The sequence below is a fragment of the Daldinia caldariorum genome (assembly GCF_022478825.1).
Source record: "Daldinia caldariorum strain CBS 122874 unplaced genomic scaffold F4812scaffold_7, whole genome shotgun sequence".
NCBI classification, from domain to species: Eukaryota; Fungi; Ascomycota; class Sordariomycetes; order Xylariales; family Hypoxylaceae; genus Daldinia; species Daldinia caldariorum.
The window spans coordinates 132,153-150,328 of record NW_025953043.1 but is presented as its reverse complement, the minus strand read 5'-3'; the positions used below and the strand labels follow the sequence as shown (position 1 = coordinate 150,328).

Sequence of the window (18,176 nt, the reverse complement as noted above, 5' to 3'; positions counted from 1 at the left end):
CGGCGCTGCTCCCGCCGCCTCCCGCTCGGTCGGCGGCGCCCCCCCCCCCCCCCCCCCCCCCCCCGCGCGCGCCCCCCCCCCCCCCCCCCCCCCCCCCCCCCCCCCCCCCCCATAGTGCTTTGAGGTATGTATACAGTATATATACAGCTACTATAACAACCCCCCCCCATCTGACGTTAATGTAGGTAATAATATTATATGGAATAAGCTCAGCTTATAGCCTCGGAATTCAACCCGATCCAGTTCAGGTAGAACCTTGAATTTGCATCTTTTTGCTGCCTGCGTTGTCGTTCACAGATTCGCGCCCACAGATACGAAAAAAAAGAGCAGTAAATGGGTTAGGGGCAATTAATACCGTAACGATTTGCTATACGCTACAAAAGTAAGGTCGTATTTTGGAGGCGTATACTGCCACGCTCCGATGCAGGTTAGGCTTGGCAATGATAGTGGCTAAGCTACCTACTTACCTTTTACAAGTTCACATATATTTCACCTAGGTATGTAGCTAATTCCCCGGCTATCGTCTAAGCCTTCGTGAACATGCAAATTCGACTCGCAAGAAACAGCTAGCCGACTAATGATGCATTATATACCTATATTTAAAGAATGTATCAGGAACTTATGTCAATATTCGTGGATTGGTCCAGCGGCAAGCTGGCGAGGCCTCACGGCAGACCGAGCGTCAATTTGTCTGGCTGAGAGGTTAGGTTACATCGTAAGGGAACCCCGAGCCAATAAGACTAATGGCACGAGAAGCAACAGCCACCCAGCCGCCCAGTCGTGTAAGAAAATCAATTTCTGAGGTGGGTCGATGATACGTATTTGTTTTGCGTAACGAGTCGTAGCATCCAAGTATTAATACCGCTCCAATATGTCCCTTATTGTATCTCACCGGCTTGCTCATCTAAGCTGCACAGAGCCGTAAGGAGCAACAGGGCGAATTGGTGGCTGAACGTCGAGGAGGGAAGTATATACTGAATGTACTTAGAATATGTTTTTTTTTAAAAAAAAAAAATATTAGATACACCTAATCATTATTAAAGTGTAAATAAGCAAACCACCACAATATAGTTTTAAATTATGCATGTAGTCCATACCCGAATATCGATTGTTTTATGAGAAAATGAAATAGGCCTCAAATGCCAAAGAAGACATTCAATTCATGGGTGACCGATATGCGTTCTTTATGGTGGGTTGGATTTACTACCACCTGTCAGCCTCTTACCGTAGGTGTAGTTATGAAACTGCATCAAAACATCCTTTTCAATACCTTAGGTACCTCCTGTATAGGTAGGATGCCCGGAAACATAAACTTCAAGTAATTGATCCATGTAACAAAACATATGCCCAAGGTATTTATCAGGGCACAATCTCTCATTCCTCAACTAGGACAATAGGAAGATGGCTAGCCAGTTCTTCAAGCTTATTGCTTCATTAATAAGCTACACGGAGCCTCGTCATATTTCCTATTCTTATTTCTAGGGTGGTCTGCCGTAGCCCTTCCAGCTACCCCTCCATAAATTACGAAAATCCCATAAGTAGAAATTTCAAACTATAACTGCCATTACACATCAAAGCTACCTAAACATCAAGTTCCGAAATCTTATATTTTATCAACTTCAGATACCTGAGATGGTCGTCGACTATGTCTGGTCTAAGGACTCTAGTGAGCAGATTCATATTCCACATACTAAGTAACTCAACGCCTCAGTTTTCTAACTCACAATACCAGAAGAGCCTCGTGATTCAATGGCAGGGGCTTCACAGGTGCAATCCTTGATCCCTCCTGGCAATAAAGCCCTCAAGTCCACTGAGGTGACAAGAGAAGTAAACGACTATGGGTATAATAATCCGGCAGCCCAATATCTCTACCCTCCACAGACACCCGGTCATTCCAATTCCAATATTGGGGATAAGAATGAAGTACTTCAACGTGGAAAACATGCACACAGAAACGAGATCGAGGGAAACGAGAATAAAGTCATGCAGGTTCATGGGGAATCTGTTACTCTTCGCCAAATATCATATGCATTTGGCGCAATATTGTTCGGGTTGTGGCTCTCTTGGTTGTTTCACTGATTATTATATTAAGGGCAGCACATGTCGCGATAGGTGCCTCGGTCCTCCGAGTGTTTAGCTCTCGCGAACCCATACCAAAGAAGTTTATGATATTTTCCATGTATGCTCTATAATTAAACACTCCAGGTTCAGTTATCAAGACTTTTCAAGTTGTCTTTTTTTTTTTTGTTCTTCCTTTGAATATCAACTGGTCTCGTTTATCCATGCCCACATTCGTCCCCAGGTCCATTCTTCTGCCCCCGGCCAATCCATTCTGAATTTCCCCAGCCATCCCTGGAGGCCACCCTGCTGTGACTCGACGTCTTCTCGCGCCTTATCGTTAGGCTGAATCGTAGTTTCGCCGTACTTCTTTTCCTCAGCTCTTTTATTGGTTCGCTTATTGATATTATTCTCAAGCCCGGTGCCAATCTGGCCCGTACGGTTTCTGTCGCCATTCGTAAAATTGTGGTTTTCGTCGCCAAACTGAGCTATCCCATTGCTGTCTCCGGAATCGACTATGTTATGATGAGCCGATCCTTGCTGAATAGTCCTATTACGGTCACCCTTATGGTAGTTATTGTGGTTTCTCCCGATCTGAATCGCCTCGTTTTTGTTGCCAGCATATATATTTTTATGGCCGAGAACACCCGCTGTAGTCTCGTTGGAGCCGTCCTTGGTGATCTTAGAGAGAAATTCCATTGTATTCGCTGTTTAATTGTTTGACTGTTGAACAGGGGAAAGCAACTGAATTATAGATGGTTCTTTTGCCGTATATTGATTTGAATAGCAGTTAACTTATGAGGTTGCCCTTGGGAGATTGGTAAATATAAGCAACACATTTGTTCCTTGAACCCAACATAAACTACGCTTTCACATAATCTACCTAGGGCCAAAGCCTATCAAACACTAAGGATGAGGGTGACTAGCCAAAATTGCGCTTTTATGACTCCTCTATTGCCTGGGTTGCCTCGTCCGCCTTTGCCTTTAAGTTATAAGGGTAGCTTCTATTCCTTATTCGTGCATATATGAATTCGTATTATTAGTGTGCGAACTTATGTAGCCATCAACAGATTGAGTAAATATCGAGATTTCATTGGTTGCTTTGCACATTACCTACTTACCGACCAGAGAAGAATGGTTACGTTCATAGTATCAACCGCGGTGGACTATACTTCATAAAAGCTACTGGGGCTAGGTGATTATTAAATAATTGTCGCCTAACTCAGCATTCAACTCGATCTAATACCTACTTGGTTCTAATAGAGAAACTAAGAACCTCCTATACACAGCAGTAAAAAGCCCAAAGGGTTAACTTCAAATAGCTGGTCTGCCAATATACGTAGTATATCAGCGGGCTACCCATTACTGTTCCCATTATTGTTTTCAAATGCAAATTGTTTTGCTTTTTTTTTCTTGTCGTTCGTGTTTAGCACGTTGCGTTGTGATATTGGTCATGTGATTACCTATCCCTACCTACCTACAGGTAGGTACCTAATACAATGGAATCGAGGTAGGTACGTTAGGTACATAGAGGTGTGTTTGGGACCTCACATCACATACATGTAACACCACAAGCTCCCGCATCGGTATCCACCCTTACAAATCTACATAGGAGGTACGCAGGCCTACATGTATTCGAAAAGAGGGGACACCCTCAGCCCCGATAGATATAGGTAAAGAAGTTTAGACTTCACTCTGCATATTGTTACACTATCTCGGTCTAACCTTTGCCACAAGCACAAGCGACCAATAGTGGTTGTAGTAATCTATGTCTGACTCAGACACTATTCGGGCCCGGAGATTTCAGCTTTAGTATTCCTATGCAGATCCTTTTTCTTTACGATAAGGTATGACCGGTGACAAGGTTCTATCGTTCGAGTACCTACTATGTAAGAGAAAAGAACAGTAAAGATACCGTCCCCCAAGTCGAACCTACAGCCACTACCAGTCCCGATATTCGGTGAGCACCTAAGTTCACATGTGATAGGCAGCCTTGAGTGCCTCGCGAATTACTCCTCATTTCTGCCTCTACTTGATGATGATTGGTATATTTAGATTCCATAGGTTTCCATATATCCTCTAGAGTAGCATGCCGCCTAGGATAGGTAGTAGCCTAGGTCGCACTTGTCTGATGTACCGAAGGTGTATTTATAGAACACCTTATACTAATAAACCGATATTACTTTTCAAGGCAGTTAGTAATAAGTCACTTTCTTACTTTCAATCCCCGCAAATAACCTCACCCACTGGGGTCTCAATGAGCGAGTACCTCGACTTGAACATAGTTGAACTATCTATCTCCTCCCAAGCTCCTTCCTCAACCTTCCCGCAGTTGTGGTCGGCGGCGGTTCCGGCCACGAAGACACGGCGTCATCAACCTCCTCGAGGAACGTAGCCGCATTATGGACGTTAGTCCCGCCTAAGACGACCCGAATTCCGGGCGACGAAGCATTAATACTAGCAACCGTCTTAGCCTCCTCGTATGTCGCGCCACCAATCAAGAACACTATGATGTCCTGGGGTTTGTCTCGTGTTGTGCCACCACCCTCCAAGAACGGGTACTGCTGCTCGCGTAGTTTACCCTTAATTAGATTCTGTAGCGTCGTCTCGAGATGCGGCGAGTGCTGCGTATACACGTTTTCGACACCCTTTAGCCCCTTTATGGCTCGTGCGCCCGAGAAGATACCCCCTGACTCGAAGATATCCGCGATACCGCCCGCTGCTTGGGACTGTTGTAACGAGTGGTGGTAGATTAGTAACTTCGCTATCAGGTCTGATTGTCGCGCAGGTACGCCGCCAGCTGCTGTTAGCAAGTCTACTAGCATGGCCAGAGAATTGGATGGGTGTTTTTCATATCGTAGAGCATATAGCGCCACGAGCCCGACCTTATTTTCGGGAGTTACAGACGGGGACTGTATCAGCTTTTGGACGTTCTACACCAAGTTAGCTCCTGAGATGTGTCCATGGGGCGAATTGGTTATCTTACTCTTAAGTCGGTAGCGTGATTGTCGTTGCAGGCTAAGCTTTGCTCGACTTCGCTGACCTCGAGTAAATTCTCGGCGCCCACTCTCCGGCTAAGTTCCGAAACTAACGTAACATGTTTGCTAACGTTTCCGGAGAGCTTCCTGAATTCGGGGTATTCTTCTATGAACCGTTTCATATCCGTAATTGACTCGATGTTAGCGTTGTTCTTCGTCTTAGATTGATACTGCTCGACGTAGTCCTTGATGTTCCCACCGAGGTCGCCGAAATTCAGGTACATGTTCTTTTTGAAGAACGGATCTTGATCCTGTGATAACACCATCTCTCTGAGTTCTGGACGGACATCTGGAACGTCATCTAGGCTAACTCGTCCATTGTGAATCCCGAGCAACTGGTGTACCATGGCTTGGTATGTCCATTGGTTAAGTAGTGGCGTAGCAGGGTCCTCTCTCCGATCAAGAATTAGAAGTATGGGCGGCGTATCAACTTTTCGGAAATCGAATAATTGCTCCTCCTGGGTTATGTGATATCGCACTTCCGTAGCGAGTTTCTTGGCCAGCAAGCTATTCTTCTCATATCGGATGAGTGGCTTCTTTTTGAGCGACAGCAAGATGGCTATCAGACCTTCTGTGGTTCTCTGAAGCGAGTCAGGGTTCCATAAATCCGGGTTCCCACTCCATATCCTCTGCTGTGGTAAGGTAAGATTAAGTGAAAAGAGGTCGGGGTTAATGACGAGATAATCGGCAAAGTGCTCCTGAACCTGCTTGACGACCTCGTGGTCATCAGCTTCGGCTAATCGTTCGAGCGACGACTTCTTCACGACGTTACTAAAATACAAGTAATATTCGCCGTACTTAGGGTCTCGCAGCTCATCAATCAGAAACTGGATAGAATCTGGAGATGGCCGGACAAAGCACAGACACCTCAGATGACGCATCTTCTCGCGATTCTGGTTATCGAGCCGATCGGTGAGATAGACTTCATGATTGAGCAAAGAGGACTGGGTGGTGGCGGTGGAGACAATTGGTACTGTATCTTTATCTAATAAGAGTATCTTCATCTTTGCAGATGGAGTTCCCGATGCGCTATCCCCGGCCGACACCATCTTGGAGATGTAGCCGGAGACGGCTTGGACAACATCCATCTCGACCAGCTCCGAAAGGCGGTGCTAGTAAATAAATGTATTTCTAGGGTTACGATTAATTGCAGATTCGATTCCAAGTAAAATACGCCTTTGTTTTTCTCTTCAGTAATCGAATATGGCTGTAAGATCGCAAGATTTCTAGTTGTCATTTATAAGTTGTTGACGGACGAATGAAAGGAGGCTCAGTTGAATCGATTGAAGGATGTATTGTACCATTGTATCAAATGGCTGATGGTACCTAGCTACTTAAGTCTTACCTAAGGTAATGCTAATAAGGGCTAGCTAATGCTAGATGACGTTGAAGTACCTAGTACCTACTTCTAAAGACCCTCCGATAAGATAAAGACTTGGAGCTATGTATGCACCTAATGGCACTATGCAGGACAAGCTCTTAGAAAGTCAGTTGCTGGGGAAAAGTTTACTATTAAAACTTCCATCCTCCCAACTTGAATCTTGCAATTGCTTCATTTTTTTTTTTCGCTAGTTCAAGTTTACTTGGAGTTTCGCTCTAAATGTTATAACACTAATATGACTATGGCTACGGACACTTGTCCGATGAAGCCTGAGCCGACGTAAGTAAAGCTATTAATGCTCGCTCGACATTCATTTCATATAGGTTTCTATCTAAGCTTAGTTATCTAACTTCGTCACTCGAGAATAGCTTGTCGTTTACCCAAGGACTTATCGTCGGCCAAATCTCAGTCGTTCTCCTCCTAGCAGCATTTATAAGATTCTTTATATTCGGCGAGGCTCCGTCCCCCGAAGTAACCGCCTCTATTCGAGCTGCCGAACGACGGTCTCGTACCCTTGCCCACCGACAATCCATTCTTACTCTACGATCGACAACGCCGACTACGACGAGATCATCCCAGCAACCAACCCTAAACAAGAAGAAGTCGAGTATACTTCGGAGCCCTCCTACGCTCACCATCGGTTCTATACTGAATAAAACCTACTATAACGTTGACAGCCACCAGCCCGAATCTTTGGACTGGTTTAATGTTCTTATCGCCCAAACAATCGCCCAGTTCCGTAGTGACGCCCAGCAAGACGATGCAATTCTTACCTCCCTTACGAAGGCCCTTAACGGAACCTCGCGTCCTAGTTTCCTCGATGAAATCAAGGTTACCGAACTGACCTTGGGTGAGGACTTCCCCATCTTCAGTAATTGCCGCATCATACCTGTAGACGAGGATGGATTGAGTTTAAATACAGGTCCCAACGGGGAGAAACGGTTTGACGCTAATAGCTCTCGGGCGAAGCGTGAAGGGTCACGACTACAGGCTCGGATGGATGTTGACCTCAGCGACATGATTACCCTGGCACTTGAGACCAAGATTCTTCTTAACTACCCAAAGCGACTGACAGCCGTTTTACCTGTTGCGCTCGCCGTTAGCGTCGTACGCTTTAGTGGTACCTTAAGCATTTCTTTCATCCCGTCAAACCCTTCGCAATCTACACCGACTATGATGACATTCAGCTTCCTCGACGATTACCGCCTTGATTTCTCGGTGCGTAGTCTTGTCGGCAGCCGGTCGCGGCTACAGGACGTGCCCAAGATTGCCCAGCTGGTCGAGTCTCGTCTGCATCGCTGGTTCGACGAGCGTGCTGTTGAACCCCGCTTCCAGGAAATTGCTTTACCTAGTCTATGGCCCCGCAAAAAGAACACCCGGGGTGGCGACGATCCTTTGGAAGCGGTTTCGACGGCGTCGAGTAGCATGGGCAAAGGCAAGGGCCGTGAAGTTGCCAAAGACGTCAGGGAAGAAGCCTTCAAAGAATTTCAGGCTGAAGCGGCGGCAGGACAGAGACGTGAACTGAGCCCGCCGGATAGTTTAAGATATCGGCGGGCTAGGGGCCGAGATGATGCCTCCAGCACCGGAGGATTTAGCATGCCGGGTAGCCTGCCTGGAATGACACTCGACCTACCAACTTGAATCCACCGGGTCTTTTACGGTTCTAAACATAATGACATACCCCTCACTCCACTCTACACGACACGGGTACACCAGCCCAGAAAATGGGACGGCGGCATCCGCAACCACGACATTACAAATAGATTGCAGCTATTCACTCACTCCTTTGTCGCGTAGTAAGGCTACCATCAGGTGCAGGGGAAATATTCCCTCCATAGGTACCTATTACCAGGAGAGACAAGGCCGCCGCCGGTCGCCCAGAAAGTCATCAAGAAGCATCTTGTATGATTTAGTCATGGACGAAACCTAGAAAAAGCGGGTTCAGTCCCATAATAGCTGGCTAGTTAGCGGCACTATGTATATACCATAAGCTACTCAGTATGTAAATAGCTATACGTGCTATATTGGATGAGCTATTGACGAACAGAGAGGTAATGATATCACGATATATACGAGACATAAACATCTAAAGAGAATCATCATGATCGTACCACCGTATCTACTCAAGCGAGATGGCAACGTAGTAAATAACATATGTGCTACTTAATAAACTCTCAATCAAGTTCAAGGCTATGTTAGCTGCTCAGTAGAATTCGTAAGTTCGGTATTGATTCTTTTCTGGGCAGGAGAATTGCCTGCTTATAGCAATTATTTATAGAATAATTCACCTGCAGAACACGGATTCTTAACTACCTAAAGTTCCCCAAGTTCTCAGTGAAATAGATTCTATTCATATGGGTATTTAATATCCCTTTACCACACAGGTTAGTACACAATTGTGATACATCTGGGTTAGCCAGGGGGAGCATTGACTTACATATGCGGAATATAAACCAATACGATATCTCCATACGTACCACACCCAATCTACTAGATGGACTACCTCCTACAAATTTTCTTCTTACTACCGAACCTTTTAGGAAGTGAGAGCTTATGTTTGTTGCTGTACGATTACTATACCTACCAGCTGTTCGTCTTAAACGCCAAACTAGAGACATAAACTTTATAGTGTGTAACCAGATGAAAAAAGGAGGTAGGTACATTGAATTTCATAGGGGTTGGAATTATACACCCTTTGCAAATTAATAGTTTGATTCATATCTCTATTCAGCCAATCTTCAAAGGCAAAATATCCATACCATGTTGAAAAGATAACTCGCCTAGTCTTAATACATATATCTACAGATAACTACCTACCTACCTACCTACTAGGTACCTACCTAGGTACCCAGTTACTGAGCGTGTTGCGCAAAAATCGTCACTTACTGCAGTCACAGAATGGGTTGAATCTGGGATTAAAGTTAAGTTACTGAGATTTGGAATTAGAATGAGGACGGAGTCAATTAAATGTCAGGTAGGCTAGTGAACTTTTTTCAAGGATAGCTTTAAGAAGGGCTAAGTTCTACAATATTGGCTAGTATATATCGGAGTAACGATTTGCTAGAGGTGCTGAGAAGTGCTATAATGGATTGAGAAAGGTAAATTCTATATCAAGATTTTGTAATATCGTGGTCAAAATTACTATGTAACAAAGTGACTAAAATACCTACAGTATTTGATATTTGTGACCGCACTCATCCAGTTTAATAAATCGCCTATCTAGGTACCTAGACCTAACTATCATATATCTACGGAGATCAAAGCGTTGGCACTCTCCGTCAGTGGGCCTAAGCTTTTATACCACCCTGCTGCGCCGGCAAATAACAATACGTAGTATACTACGGTCCACATATCAGAAGGTCGAAATGACTGCCCCCTCTCATCGACAACAGCGGGATAGACTCGGCCCCAGACGCGTGGTAAACCCATGCAATTACAAAAAGCGTGAACTACGAATACGGCTATTAAGCTGCCAGAACGCAGGAACAAAAATGTAGCATAGGCACCAAACAGTGTCGTGTAACCTAGCTGCATCAAGGAGCGCAAAAGCCCGAATGAGATGTGCACATGTGGATGCGTGATGCGGAACTCGTAGAAATGATGTAAGTGCGCAAGCCCAAATACTAGAGGCGACAAGAAGACCGTGGTAGTCACAGAAGCCTGGGCTGCAAGCATGAGTGGCACTGATGCCGAGCGAAAGAGCATTTCTTCCGTGAAGGGGCCCTACGACCGTCAGCATTTGTTTATTCGGAGCTTTCCGCACGATAAATAGACGATGGAGGGGATGGAATCAGAGTTGCACAGAGTGCTATTGTATTTGTCCTCATTGGCAGGTCTTGAGTCTGCTCAGAAACACGGACCAATGTTTCTCATCATGATGTAAGGGAGTGCAGCTTGGTATGATAGTTTCAAGGTGGTGTAAGACGAAAGAGATGTGAAACTTACTGCTACAATGTTACGCCATGTCGTCAACTCACCAAAGAGGTCAGACAGCGGCTGTAAGGATAACCAGTCTCGCCATCCTTCGTCAACAACTAGACGCTCGTAGAGCGGCCCGGTGAAGAGGATAGCGGTGAGAAGGAGGCATTTCGCCGCCTCTGCGAGGCCGACCGGCCAGTATCCTAGCGCATGCAGGGCTTCAGCTGCCGTGGCTCGGTCCAGTGATGTTAATATCACATAGGTAATGGTAGAGCATGCGATGCAGGTTAATGAGACCGAGGTTATCCGCGCACGGATGACAGATGGCGCATCCCGCGATAGAGTACGAGATGGTCTGGTAGTGGGCAAAAGGTAAAACGGTACCACGTATATGAGCGTGTAGATTACCTAGCCACCAGTCAATATCTCAAGCGCTCTTTTCTTTTCTACCCGATGCTACACGCTCGTGGTAAAGCTACGTTTACCCGCATACATAACTAGGAACTTACAAGCAGGAAGACCGCGGTTCTAGTGCTGATTGGTGGTGGTTTTGCTAGCGCGGCTAAGTTAGAGTCGTCGACAAAGATGGATTAGGTGGTACTCACATTGTTCCTTGGTGAAGTAACGGGTTACGAAAGCCGGTATCGAAGGCATCCTTGATTACCAGATTTGCACACCAGTGGTTTTACCTGTAATGTGTTTTGAAGCTGGAAAGCCGTCTTTCCTTTTGAGGCTAAAGGGGCTCAAGAAGGTTAGATGAGAATATAACAATTCCGAGATCTTCAGAGCTGATAAAGCTTCCGACTGCTTTTCTACTCTTTTGCTAGCTTTAATCTTTGTCTTAGACAAGCTTTGAAGCATAAGATGAGATCCCCGTAAACACAAGGATAAATGAATCGTCGGGTCGCATGAAGGAAATGATTCATGCTAGATCGGATTATGCCTTAAAGAGTGGGTGAAAAGATGTGGCCGCAGGGGGTTGACTTTTTCTCTACCTTTACCTTTGACCCGGTCGAATTCTCCGATTCCCGACTGAAAAAGAAAACTTACAACAGCTCAAGAAAGTCAAAGTCCAGATTGAAAGAAAACATAGTTCGCTGTAATATCTCCAGCCTTCTGCAGGAAATGAAACCAAGATGAAGAGGAGGCTCGTTTACCCTATGCCAGAAGAAAAATATTCTGCTGGTCGAACTGCCTTCTCGGCAACTGTTGGCGCTTCAACGTGCAGGAAAGCGTCTCGCTGACCTACGAGATTGCAGTTTAAGCGCGAGCGGCTCTTGAATCCCAGTAAGCCATGGGGTTTCACGATCTGAAGGCAAGACAGACGCCGTATCAAGGCTGGCCGCAGGAGTTCCTTATGTCGATGAGAGGAATAGAAACTCTGGAATTTGCTGCATGTTCGACGTGTGCATAGGTACCTTATATGTGTTTGACCCTCGGGGAAAAAAAAAAAAGGCGCCGGTGAAAAAACTTCAGTTGGAGTTAGTGTACATAGAAGTATTCCGTATCTACCTTAAGCTAGGGGCCCCCTTAGTGTCTGTTAGTCTTGGCCCACTTATTAGTATCTAGCTCATACAGTAAAGATAGTGTCATATAGCACTGTGATGCACGGCTACGCAATACCGAGATACATTACACTGATGGCTTACAAGCACAATTCGTGGCTCCAGTAAGCATTCTTTATGCAAATTGAACGTCGCATCGTTGTTATCTCTTTCATCTTAGTCGCTTGAATTCCAGAAGAGTCGGCAGATGATCAGATTAAAATGACCCTTTTTTTTAAGCGAAGAATGGACTATTCAAGGGGAAACGCCAAATGCACGCGTCTATCAGCTACGTCGCGAGACTTTTTCTTTTCTTTTTCTTTTCTTTTTCTTTTTTAATAGGCGGGATGTGAAACGTAAAGAACCTTGTTTAGTGTAAATCGGGCATACCTAGCAGAATGGCGTCAAAAAAAGTGCCTATTCCACTACCAAACAAGTCATTTTGCTATCCGCATAACTTTACCAAATCGTCTCGTAAGCTATTAAAATAACCACTAGAATAAGTATAAAATTTTGCTCCATATGGAAATAATTTTTTGAATTTAATTTGTCTTCATATTTGCTAAAAGAAATGTTGGTGGAAGGAATATTGGTGTTAGGCACTTATTTTGACGGCATTCCGCCTAGGTATAGGGCAGTTTACCTAATGATGTACAAAGTGCCTAGATACCTAATCGTACCAATAAGATGGGGCTACATGGCAGCATAGACAAATAAATGAAAAAAACAAATTGAACGACAAAGATGAAAGTTGTAGCGATGGGTCCATTGCTAAGCCACGCTCTCGTTAAGGCCCATGCTTCTATTCCTAATTGGTGTTGGCCCAAGTTCCTTTACTCCACTATAATCCCAGTATATTTCCTTGCTTGGCTTTCGGTTGGGTCCATGATCTTCTGGTCAAACTGGGATTCCCATCCCCAGACTAACCAGATCTCGGCCAATTGCAGCTTGCTATGGCCCAACGTCTAATTTACGACGTACACAATTTCTTCACCGATCTTTTACCTTTACTCGAAATTATTTTATTTACCTTAGCTGTTTCGTACCTGTCTACGATTGGATGTGTGTACATAGACAGGTAAAGATAGGTATGGTGACGGCCATGACAGGTGTCTTCGTCGAGAGACGCGGTACGACCACGATGCGACCGAGATGTCGAACAAGAAAGGAGAGAAAACTCCGTCTGAATAGACAAAGAGTGTGGTATCGAGGACGGGCGTCTTCTGAGACGATGTTAACTTCCTGTACGAATTTTTAGTGACGAATGGCTGGTTCACGGTTTGCAGATGAAGGGTTACGGGCGCACCCCGGCCCTCCCCAGTAGCCTCCAAATCTGCAACTGTGCAGCCGTGGTAGGCTTTCTCAACCGCTAGGTATTGTCCACAATTCGTTTTCAACCTCATTTTAACTTACATACAGGACATGCATACCTATCTATTATGTATGTACTGTACATGTACAATTGCTGCAGGTGGGTGGATTCTAGCTTCGCCGTTGGAATCCGGCTTGAAAGATTTTACCTACTGGCTAACTGGACAACAAAGGAAGCACCATGGTATCTTGCTTGTTAGCTTGAATTACTACTTTCTACGGATCTAAGCTAAGGACGAAATCTCAAGATGTACAATACAATACACTACCCGGACTACTAGGCCACGCGGTGAGATGCCAAAGTAGTAACGGTACATGTGCGACTCCTTGTCCCATGTCAGCCTTTTTCCTAGTCTTCCTTCAGCGCTCACTTCCTTTTCTAATGCCTGCGCTGGCTCGATGGAACCTTGACGCTCCCTTTTTGGCTGCATTACATAGCTTGCTAAGGAATATGCAGCCGCCTTTAGATAGATGACTCTAGCTGCCAGCCAATCGACCGTCGACTCGGCACTCCGGGGCACCTTTCAAGAAATAATACCTCGTCTAGCCCGTCTTCTGACAGCTTCGCTGCTTTTTGTCTTCCCGATCTCGTTTCTTCCCCGCGGATGCGAGCGTATGTGTGTGTGGTCTGTATGTAGTGTAGGAATTGTCTTTTTGGGCCTCTCTTTGACGACCCGTCCCACTCCTTTCTATTATTATTCCTCCCCAAAGATCCAAACGAAAGCTGTCTATGTGACGCTTGTCCACAACGTCCTTGTCTGGACTCTTTGTTGCGCTACCTCCATAGCGATATAATAATTCTATTACGAACTTCACGTCTCTCTTTGATACCCTTGGCTACTTTTAGTCACTCAGCTTTTTGTTATATCTTAGTTATTAATATTCTACACTACTCGCCCGTAATCAACCACCGTCGCCTCCGTACCGCTCGGACACTACACTCGCTATTACACTCGCTTACGATAGTATACACTTATACGCTACTCGAAACGAAGTTCAACGCCCAAATATCATCGCCAGTTCCCGTATCTGAAGACAGCATTCCCGTTTACGTGAATCGTTATGGCCTTTGTCGAAACATTTCCATAGCTGCTGGACTTAGGTAATTTTTGGTTTGCCGCATCATCGGGCTTGGCCCGTACCTCAGGATGTCTTCGACATCATCATCGTCTACCTCCAACCCGCCGAAGACGCCGTTGCACGAGAGGTCAGACTCGGAAAATAACAAGTTGCAAATTCGCATGGTCCCTTACTCGCCGCCTAGGCCTCTCGATGACGAAGATAATAGTAGATTGTCTCACCCGGACGAGCAGGACGAAGAGGCTGAGAGGGAAGATGATCAGAGCGCAACTGACTCGGCAACTATCACAACACCAAGAACGCCAAAAGCCACGACACATGGTAGGAGAGGCTATGGCGCAGGTTCATCCCGTTCGCAATCATTTTCGTCGCCTATCTCATCAGCAACTGGGATTAAGGGTAGCGATGTTTCAGGGCCGAAACTTGCTTCTGGCTCAGGTGGTGTTGAACACACTGCCCCACAAACCCCTGTCATTAACACGCTTTCGTATGGAAGCAATATCAGGCGTATTAATCCCCAATCGCAGCCATCACCATCGCGCCACGATGACGGCCCTGCGAGGCCGCGGAGAGCAACCGTATCTAGACGAGAAAACTACATCAGCGTACACGCAGACAAAACCTTTTCAATTGTACTCAAGCCGACTCAACGACGCCATTCCGACAGGTCGGGATCGATTACAAAATCGCTTCCGCTCTCTAACGTCTCTACAAACGTTTCCACTATCAGCTCGCACGAAGAAAGTTCTTTTGACGCGTCCACCGAAGATCGTCACGGCTCTCCATTGAGCTCCGTGCTCGAGCGCAGCATCTCCCCCAATACATCGGGTTCCCCCTCCACAATCACAGCTTTGCCAGAGGAAGTGATTGAGCCTTCGCCATTTAATTATCGCATGGTTGGTGGTTTGCGCAAGGTGCCAATTACTCCTGATCCTAAAGGCAAGGGTAAGCAGAGGGAACTTCCGGAATCTCCTTTACCACCATTACCGGTAACGACCGCCTCATCACCGGAACCTTCATCGCCTCTCGCGACGAAACAATCGTTTAATTCCGACGAGTCCGTATCAACGATCGAAGAATCCACGAATTACAAAGTCATAGGTCGCAGTTCTCCGCCCTTACCAGACGCGGCCAGCATTGACGTGCCATCTTCATCTAGTAGCGCAAACTACAAAGTTATCGGACAATCATCTCCGGCTCAGACCCTTGCCTCGACTGCTGGTCCGGCATTCCCTGACACTCCGGCAAGCAAGAACTACATTGTCTACGGCGACGCCTCCTCGGTAGCATCGTCAGCTACCCCTTTCCGCGGACACCGTTATCATCGTTCAGACGACAGCTCCCAACGCAAAGTACGCGAAAAGTACTCGCAAGAAAGCCTTCTCGTACCTCCGCTTAGACCACACAAGCGATCGTCATCTGAAAGTTTTGGTTATCCCAAGCAACGGTCACGTGATACTTCTCGAGGCCGGACAAACTCATTTTCGTCTCTTTCAAGTATAGTCAGCCACGATACCGGTTCTCTTTTTACTGGTTCCACCCCGAACGTCGTTCTTTTACACCACACGCCTTCCGCCTCATCTATCCCGCAACCTACATGGGCAGAGCCTTCGAGTTCGGCACAACAGAAAGCACCGATGGATATGCATCAATGGAGCTCACAGCTCTCGACTGTGATGTCCGAGTACGAGGGCAGCGACCCTGGCTCTCACGGTGCTTCTACTGGTTCTATGGCAGATCGGGTTAGCAGTGTTCTTGGAAGCAGGGACAGTAGGCACATGCGAAGTATTTCGTCCTCGCTAGTTCTCGAAAACTTAGAAACCCGCTTGTCGCATTCAAGATCACATTCAAGATCGCATTCTCACAGCGATTCCTTAGATCGCCCAGGGGCCGCTTATTCAAGAGGAGGACTATCGACTTCTTCGCCTCGTATGATTAGAGATCATGATGAGCATGGCGATGGATTAGCAGACCTACAACATCTCCAACACAGGTCGTCCAGAACTCGTCTCGGTTTCTCTAGGCAAGCTTCGGATAGAAGTCTCCGCTCCAGCGCGAGCTCGCGTGCTGGAAGTCTGGTAGCTTCCTCTTTCCCAACCTGGGCAAGGTAAGATAATTAAGCATAGAATTCGAAATACTGTCAACGCTAACAGGCATTCCCAGGCTCTACTACAGTAGTCCGGACAGACGCTGGCTCACGCCTCTTTCCAGATCCCCCTCTGAAGTTAGCGATACCCGACCGACGAGTCCTTGGGTAGGTGGCGGATCACCATCTCATGATCAGTACGCTCATCCTATCTACAACCCACGCCGTCGACCAAGGGAAATAGACCCCCACGGTCATCATCCGGAAGATTCGATGGAGATTTCGCCGGTTGTCGAAGCCGGCGACATGCGCCGAGCTCCTAAGAAGAAATCCTCCAGCCTATGGTCACCGCATCTTCGCTTGGACACGCGGGCTAGTAACTTCAGCATGTGGAATACACCCTCCGTAACTTGGTCTGCCGACACTGGCGTCTTTGGGAGACGCAACATCCAAGTAGTTCTTTTTGTGATGGGATTCTTATTTCCCTTCGGTAAGTGGATCTTCATGTGTTATATATATATATTATTTTGCAATTGCTAACTAAAATGATAGCTTGGATGGTTGGAGCGCTTCTACCGCTTCCCCCGAAACCTACGCTTGCCATGGAGGAACCTGCCTACAGTAAAACTCAGTTTCCTAGCTCGAACCAGGTGGAACCCGCCCAGGGACGATTTGTGCTTGCCGACGACGCCCGATACCAGAGTGCCCGATGGTGGAGAAACATCAACCGTTTCATGGCCGTCGCGGGGTTTATAATTCTCGGCGCGGTTGTCGCTCTAGTTGTGGTGGGCGTTCGAGAAAGATGGGGCCGACAATAACGATGGAAACGACGGCTCCTACGCGCCCAACTCATCATAACCCGATTCCTTTTTCTATTTCATCCTCGAGACGACGAATTATGATTATTTTACGTAATATATAATCACGATCTCATGAGCTATGCGGCTGCATATAAAGACCCATCTTACATATTTTGCCGTCACATATTCGCTCGTCTTCGTTTGTTTTTTCTTCGCGCTTTCGAATTTTACGAACTTTGTATACCTTATGACTTACTCTTTACGACCACATCTTCTTCGATCGAAACCGCCTTTTTATTTATTTTTTAACTTGTACCTTTTTTTTCGCTGGAAAAATTAGATGGGAGCAAACGGGACATGATACCCTCGAACCAAAGTTGTTTGCTTTTTTGGAGTCGGGACGTACGGAGTGTCTGGATAACGAGACAGCCTCCTCGGGTACGCTTTGTTTATTTTTACTTTCTGCTTTGCTGCCAACGTGGGTTGGCTTGACTGTTGAATTTTTTCGTAGTTCTGGGGACGGGAATTGCACCTGCATGAGGGAACGAGGGAAACGAGGATTTTCACTATTACTACTTCTCCCTGCTGGGGGAGGCGTCTTGCAATGAGACGGGATGAAATGCAGGGGAAAAGGAGAAAGAAAAGAAAAGAAAAGAAAAGGGGGAAAAAAAAGTTCTAGTTGTCTGTAGAATGGAGCCGATGGAGGATTCGCAGACGAGATACGTTACGTTATGGTACGTTAGCGCTTGGGTATCTACCAATACCCAAGTAGCTTTGAGTAGGGGAAGGGAATACCGAGGTGCTGAGAGGAAGTTCGGATTTAATGCCGCTACGGATATCTGCTTACATAGTAGTCTTTGACGCCCAGTCTTTTTCTTTCAAGGAGGGAAAGGCTAGATA

The 18,176-nt window shown here is 46.2% G+C and overlaps 6 protein-coding genes across 6 annotated transcripts; 3 read left to right on the top strand and 3 right to left on the bottom strand.

Moving 5' to 3' along the window:
• Positions 1 to 1,535: 1,535 nt before the first annotated feature.
• F4812DRAFT_357852 (uncharacterized protein) lies at positions 1,536 to 2,292 on the top strand. Its single transcript, XM_047931804.1, has 2 exons — positions 1,536 to 1,666; positions 1,733 to 2,292. The coding sequence occupies exons 1-2, from the start codon at positions 1,633 to 1,635 to the stop codon at positions 2,077 to 2,079; spliced, it is 381 nt and encodes a 126-aa protein (XP_047790501.1). The 5' UTR covers positions 1,536 to 1,632; the 3' UTR covers positions 2,080 to 2,292.
• On the bottom strand, positions 2,263 to 2,846 carry F4812DRAFT_470811 (uncharacterized protein; the record flags this gene model as incomplete). Its single annotated transcript, XM_047939024.1, has 1 exon — positions 2,263 to 2,846. The coding sequence occupies exon 1, from the start codon at positions 2,755 to 2,757 to the stop codon at positions 2,263 to 2,265; it is 495 nt and encodes a 164-aa protein (XP_047790500.1). The 5' UTR covers positions 2,758 to 2,846.
• Positions 2,847 to 4,352: 1,506 nt separating this feature from the next.
• F4812DRAFT_458619 (Sec1-like protein) lies at positions 4,353 to 6,184 on the bottom strand (the record flags this gene model as incomplete). Its single annotated transcript, XM_047937382.1, has 2 exons — positions 4,353 to 4,991; positions 5,045 to 6,184. The coding sequence occupies 2 exons, from the start codon at positions 6,182 to 6,184 to the stop codon at positions 4,353 to 4,355; spliced, it is 1,779 nt and encodes a 592-aa protein (XP_047790499.1).
• Positions 6,185 to 6,582: 398 nt separating this feature from the next.
• On the top strand, positions 6,583 to 8,421 carry F4812DRAFT_357823 (uncharacterized protein). The gene is made up of 2 exons (XM_047931803.1): positions 6,583 to 6,756; positions 6,846 to 8,421. Exons 1-2 carry the CDS (start codon positions 6,713 to 6,715, stop codon positions 8,116 to 8,118), a joined length of 1,317 nt encoding a protein of 438 aa, XP_047790498.1. The 5' UTR covers positions 6,583 to 6,712; the 3' UTR covers positions 8,119 to 8,421.
• A 1,028-nt stretch (positions 8,422 to 9,449) lies between these two features.
• Positions 9,450 to 11,578, bottom strand: F4812DRAFT_357573 (uncharacterized protein). Its single transcript, XM_047931801.1, has 5 exons — positions 11,446 to 11,578; positions 11,001 to 11,128; positions 10,905 to 10,948; positions 10,423 to 10,803; positions 9,450 to 10,200 (listed from the first exon to the last, which is right to left on the bottom strand). The coding sequence occupies exons 2-5, from the start codon at positions 11,047 to 11,049 to the stop codon at positions 9,718 to 9,720; spliced, it is 957 nt and encodes a 318-aa protein (XP_047790497.1). The 5' UTR covers positions 11,050 to 11,128; positions 11,446 to 11,578; the 3' UTR covers positions 9,450 to 9,717.
• Positions 11,579 to 14,282: 2,704 nt separating this feature from the next.
• On the top strand, positions 14,283 to 17,434 carry F4812DRAFT_357605 (uncharacterized protein). The gene is made up of 3 exons (XM_047931802.1): positions 14,283 to 16,497; positions 16,554 to 16,966; positions 17,029 to 17,434. The coding sequence occupies exons 1-3, from the start codon at positions 14,459 to 14,461 to the stop codon at positions 17,292 to 17,294; spliced, it is 2,718 nt and encodes a 905-aa protein (XP_047790496.1). The 5' UTR covers positions 14,283 to 14,458; the 3' UTR covers positions 17,295 to 17,434.
• The last annotated feature ends 742 nt before the right edge of the window (positions 17,435 to 18,176 follow it).

Coding starts and splice junctions, on each gene's coding strand:
- F4812DRAFT_357852 (XM_047931804.1), top strand. CDS start 1,633: ATGGTCGTCGACTATGTCTGGTCTAAGGACTCTA. Junction 1,667..1,732: donor TGTCTGGTCTAAGGACTCTA/GTGAGCAGATTC, acceptor TCACAATACCAG/AAGAGCCTCGTGATTCAATG.
- F4812DRAFT_357823 (XM_047931803.1), top strand. CDS start 6,713: ATGACTATGGCTACGGACACTTGTCCGATGAAGCCTGAGCCGAC. Junction 6,757..6,845: donor CCGATGAAGCCTGAGCCGAC/GTAAGTAAAGCT, acceptor ACTCGAGAATAG/CTTGTCGTTTACCCAAGGAC.
- F4812DRAFT_357573 (XM_047931801.1), bottom strand. CDS start 11,049: ATGCCTTCGATACCGGCTTTCGTAACCCGTTACTTCACCAAGGAACAA. Junction 10,949..11,000: donor TTACTTCACCAAGGAACAAT/GTGAGTACCACC, acceptor TAGCCGCGCTAG/CAAAACCACCACCAATCAGC. Junction 10,201..10,422: donor CATGGCGTAACATTGTAGCA/GTAAGTTTCACA, acceptor TGACGGTCGTAG/GGCCCCTTCACGGAAGAAAT.
- F4812DRAFT_357605 (XM_047931802.1), top strand. CDS start 14,459: ATGTCTTCGACATCATCATCGTCTACCTCCAACCCGCCGAAGACGCCG. Junction 16,498..16,553: donor TCTTTCCCAACCTGGGCAAG/GTAAGATAATTA, acceptor AGGCATTCCCAG/GCTCTACTACAGTAGTCCGG. Junction 16,967..17,028: donor GGGATTCTTATTTCCCTTCG/GTAAGTGGATCT, acceptor CTAAAATGATAG/CTTGGATGGTTGGAGCGCTT.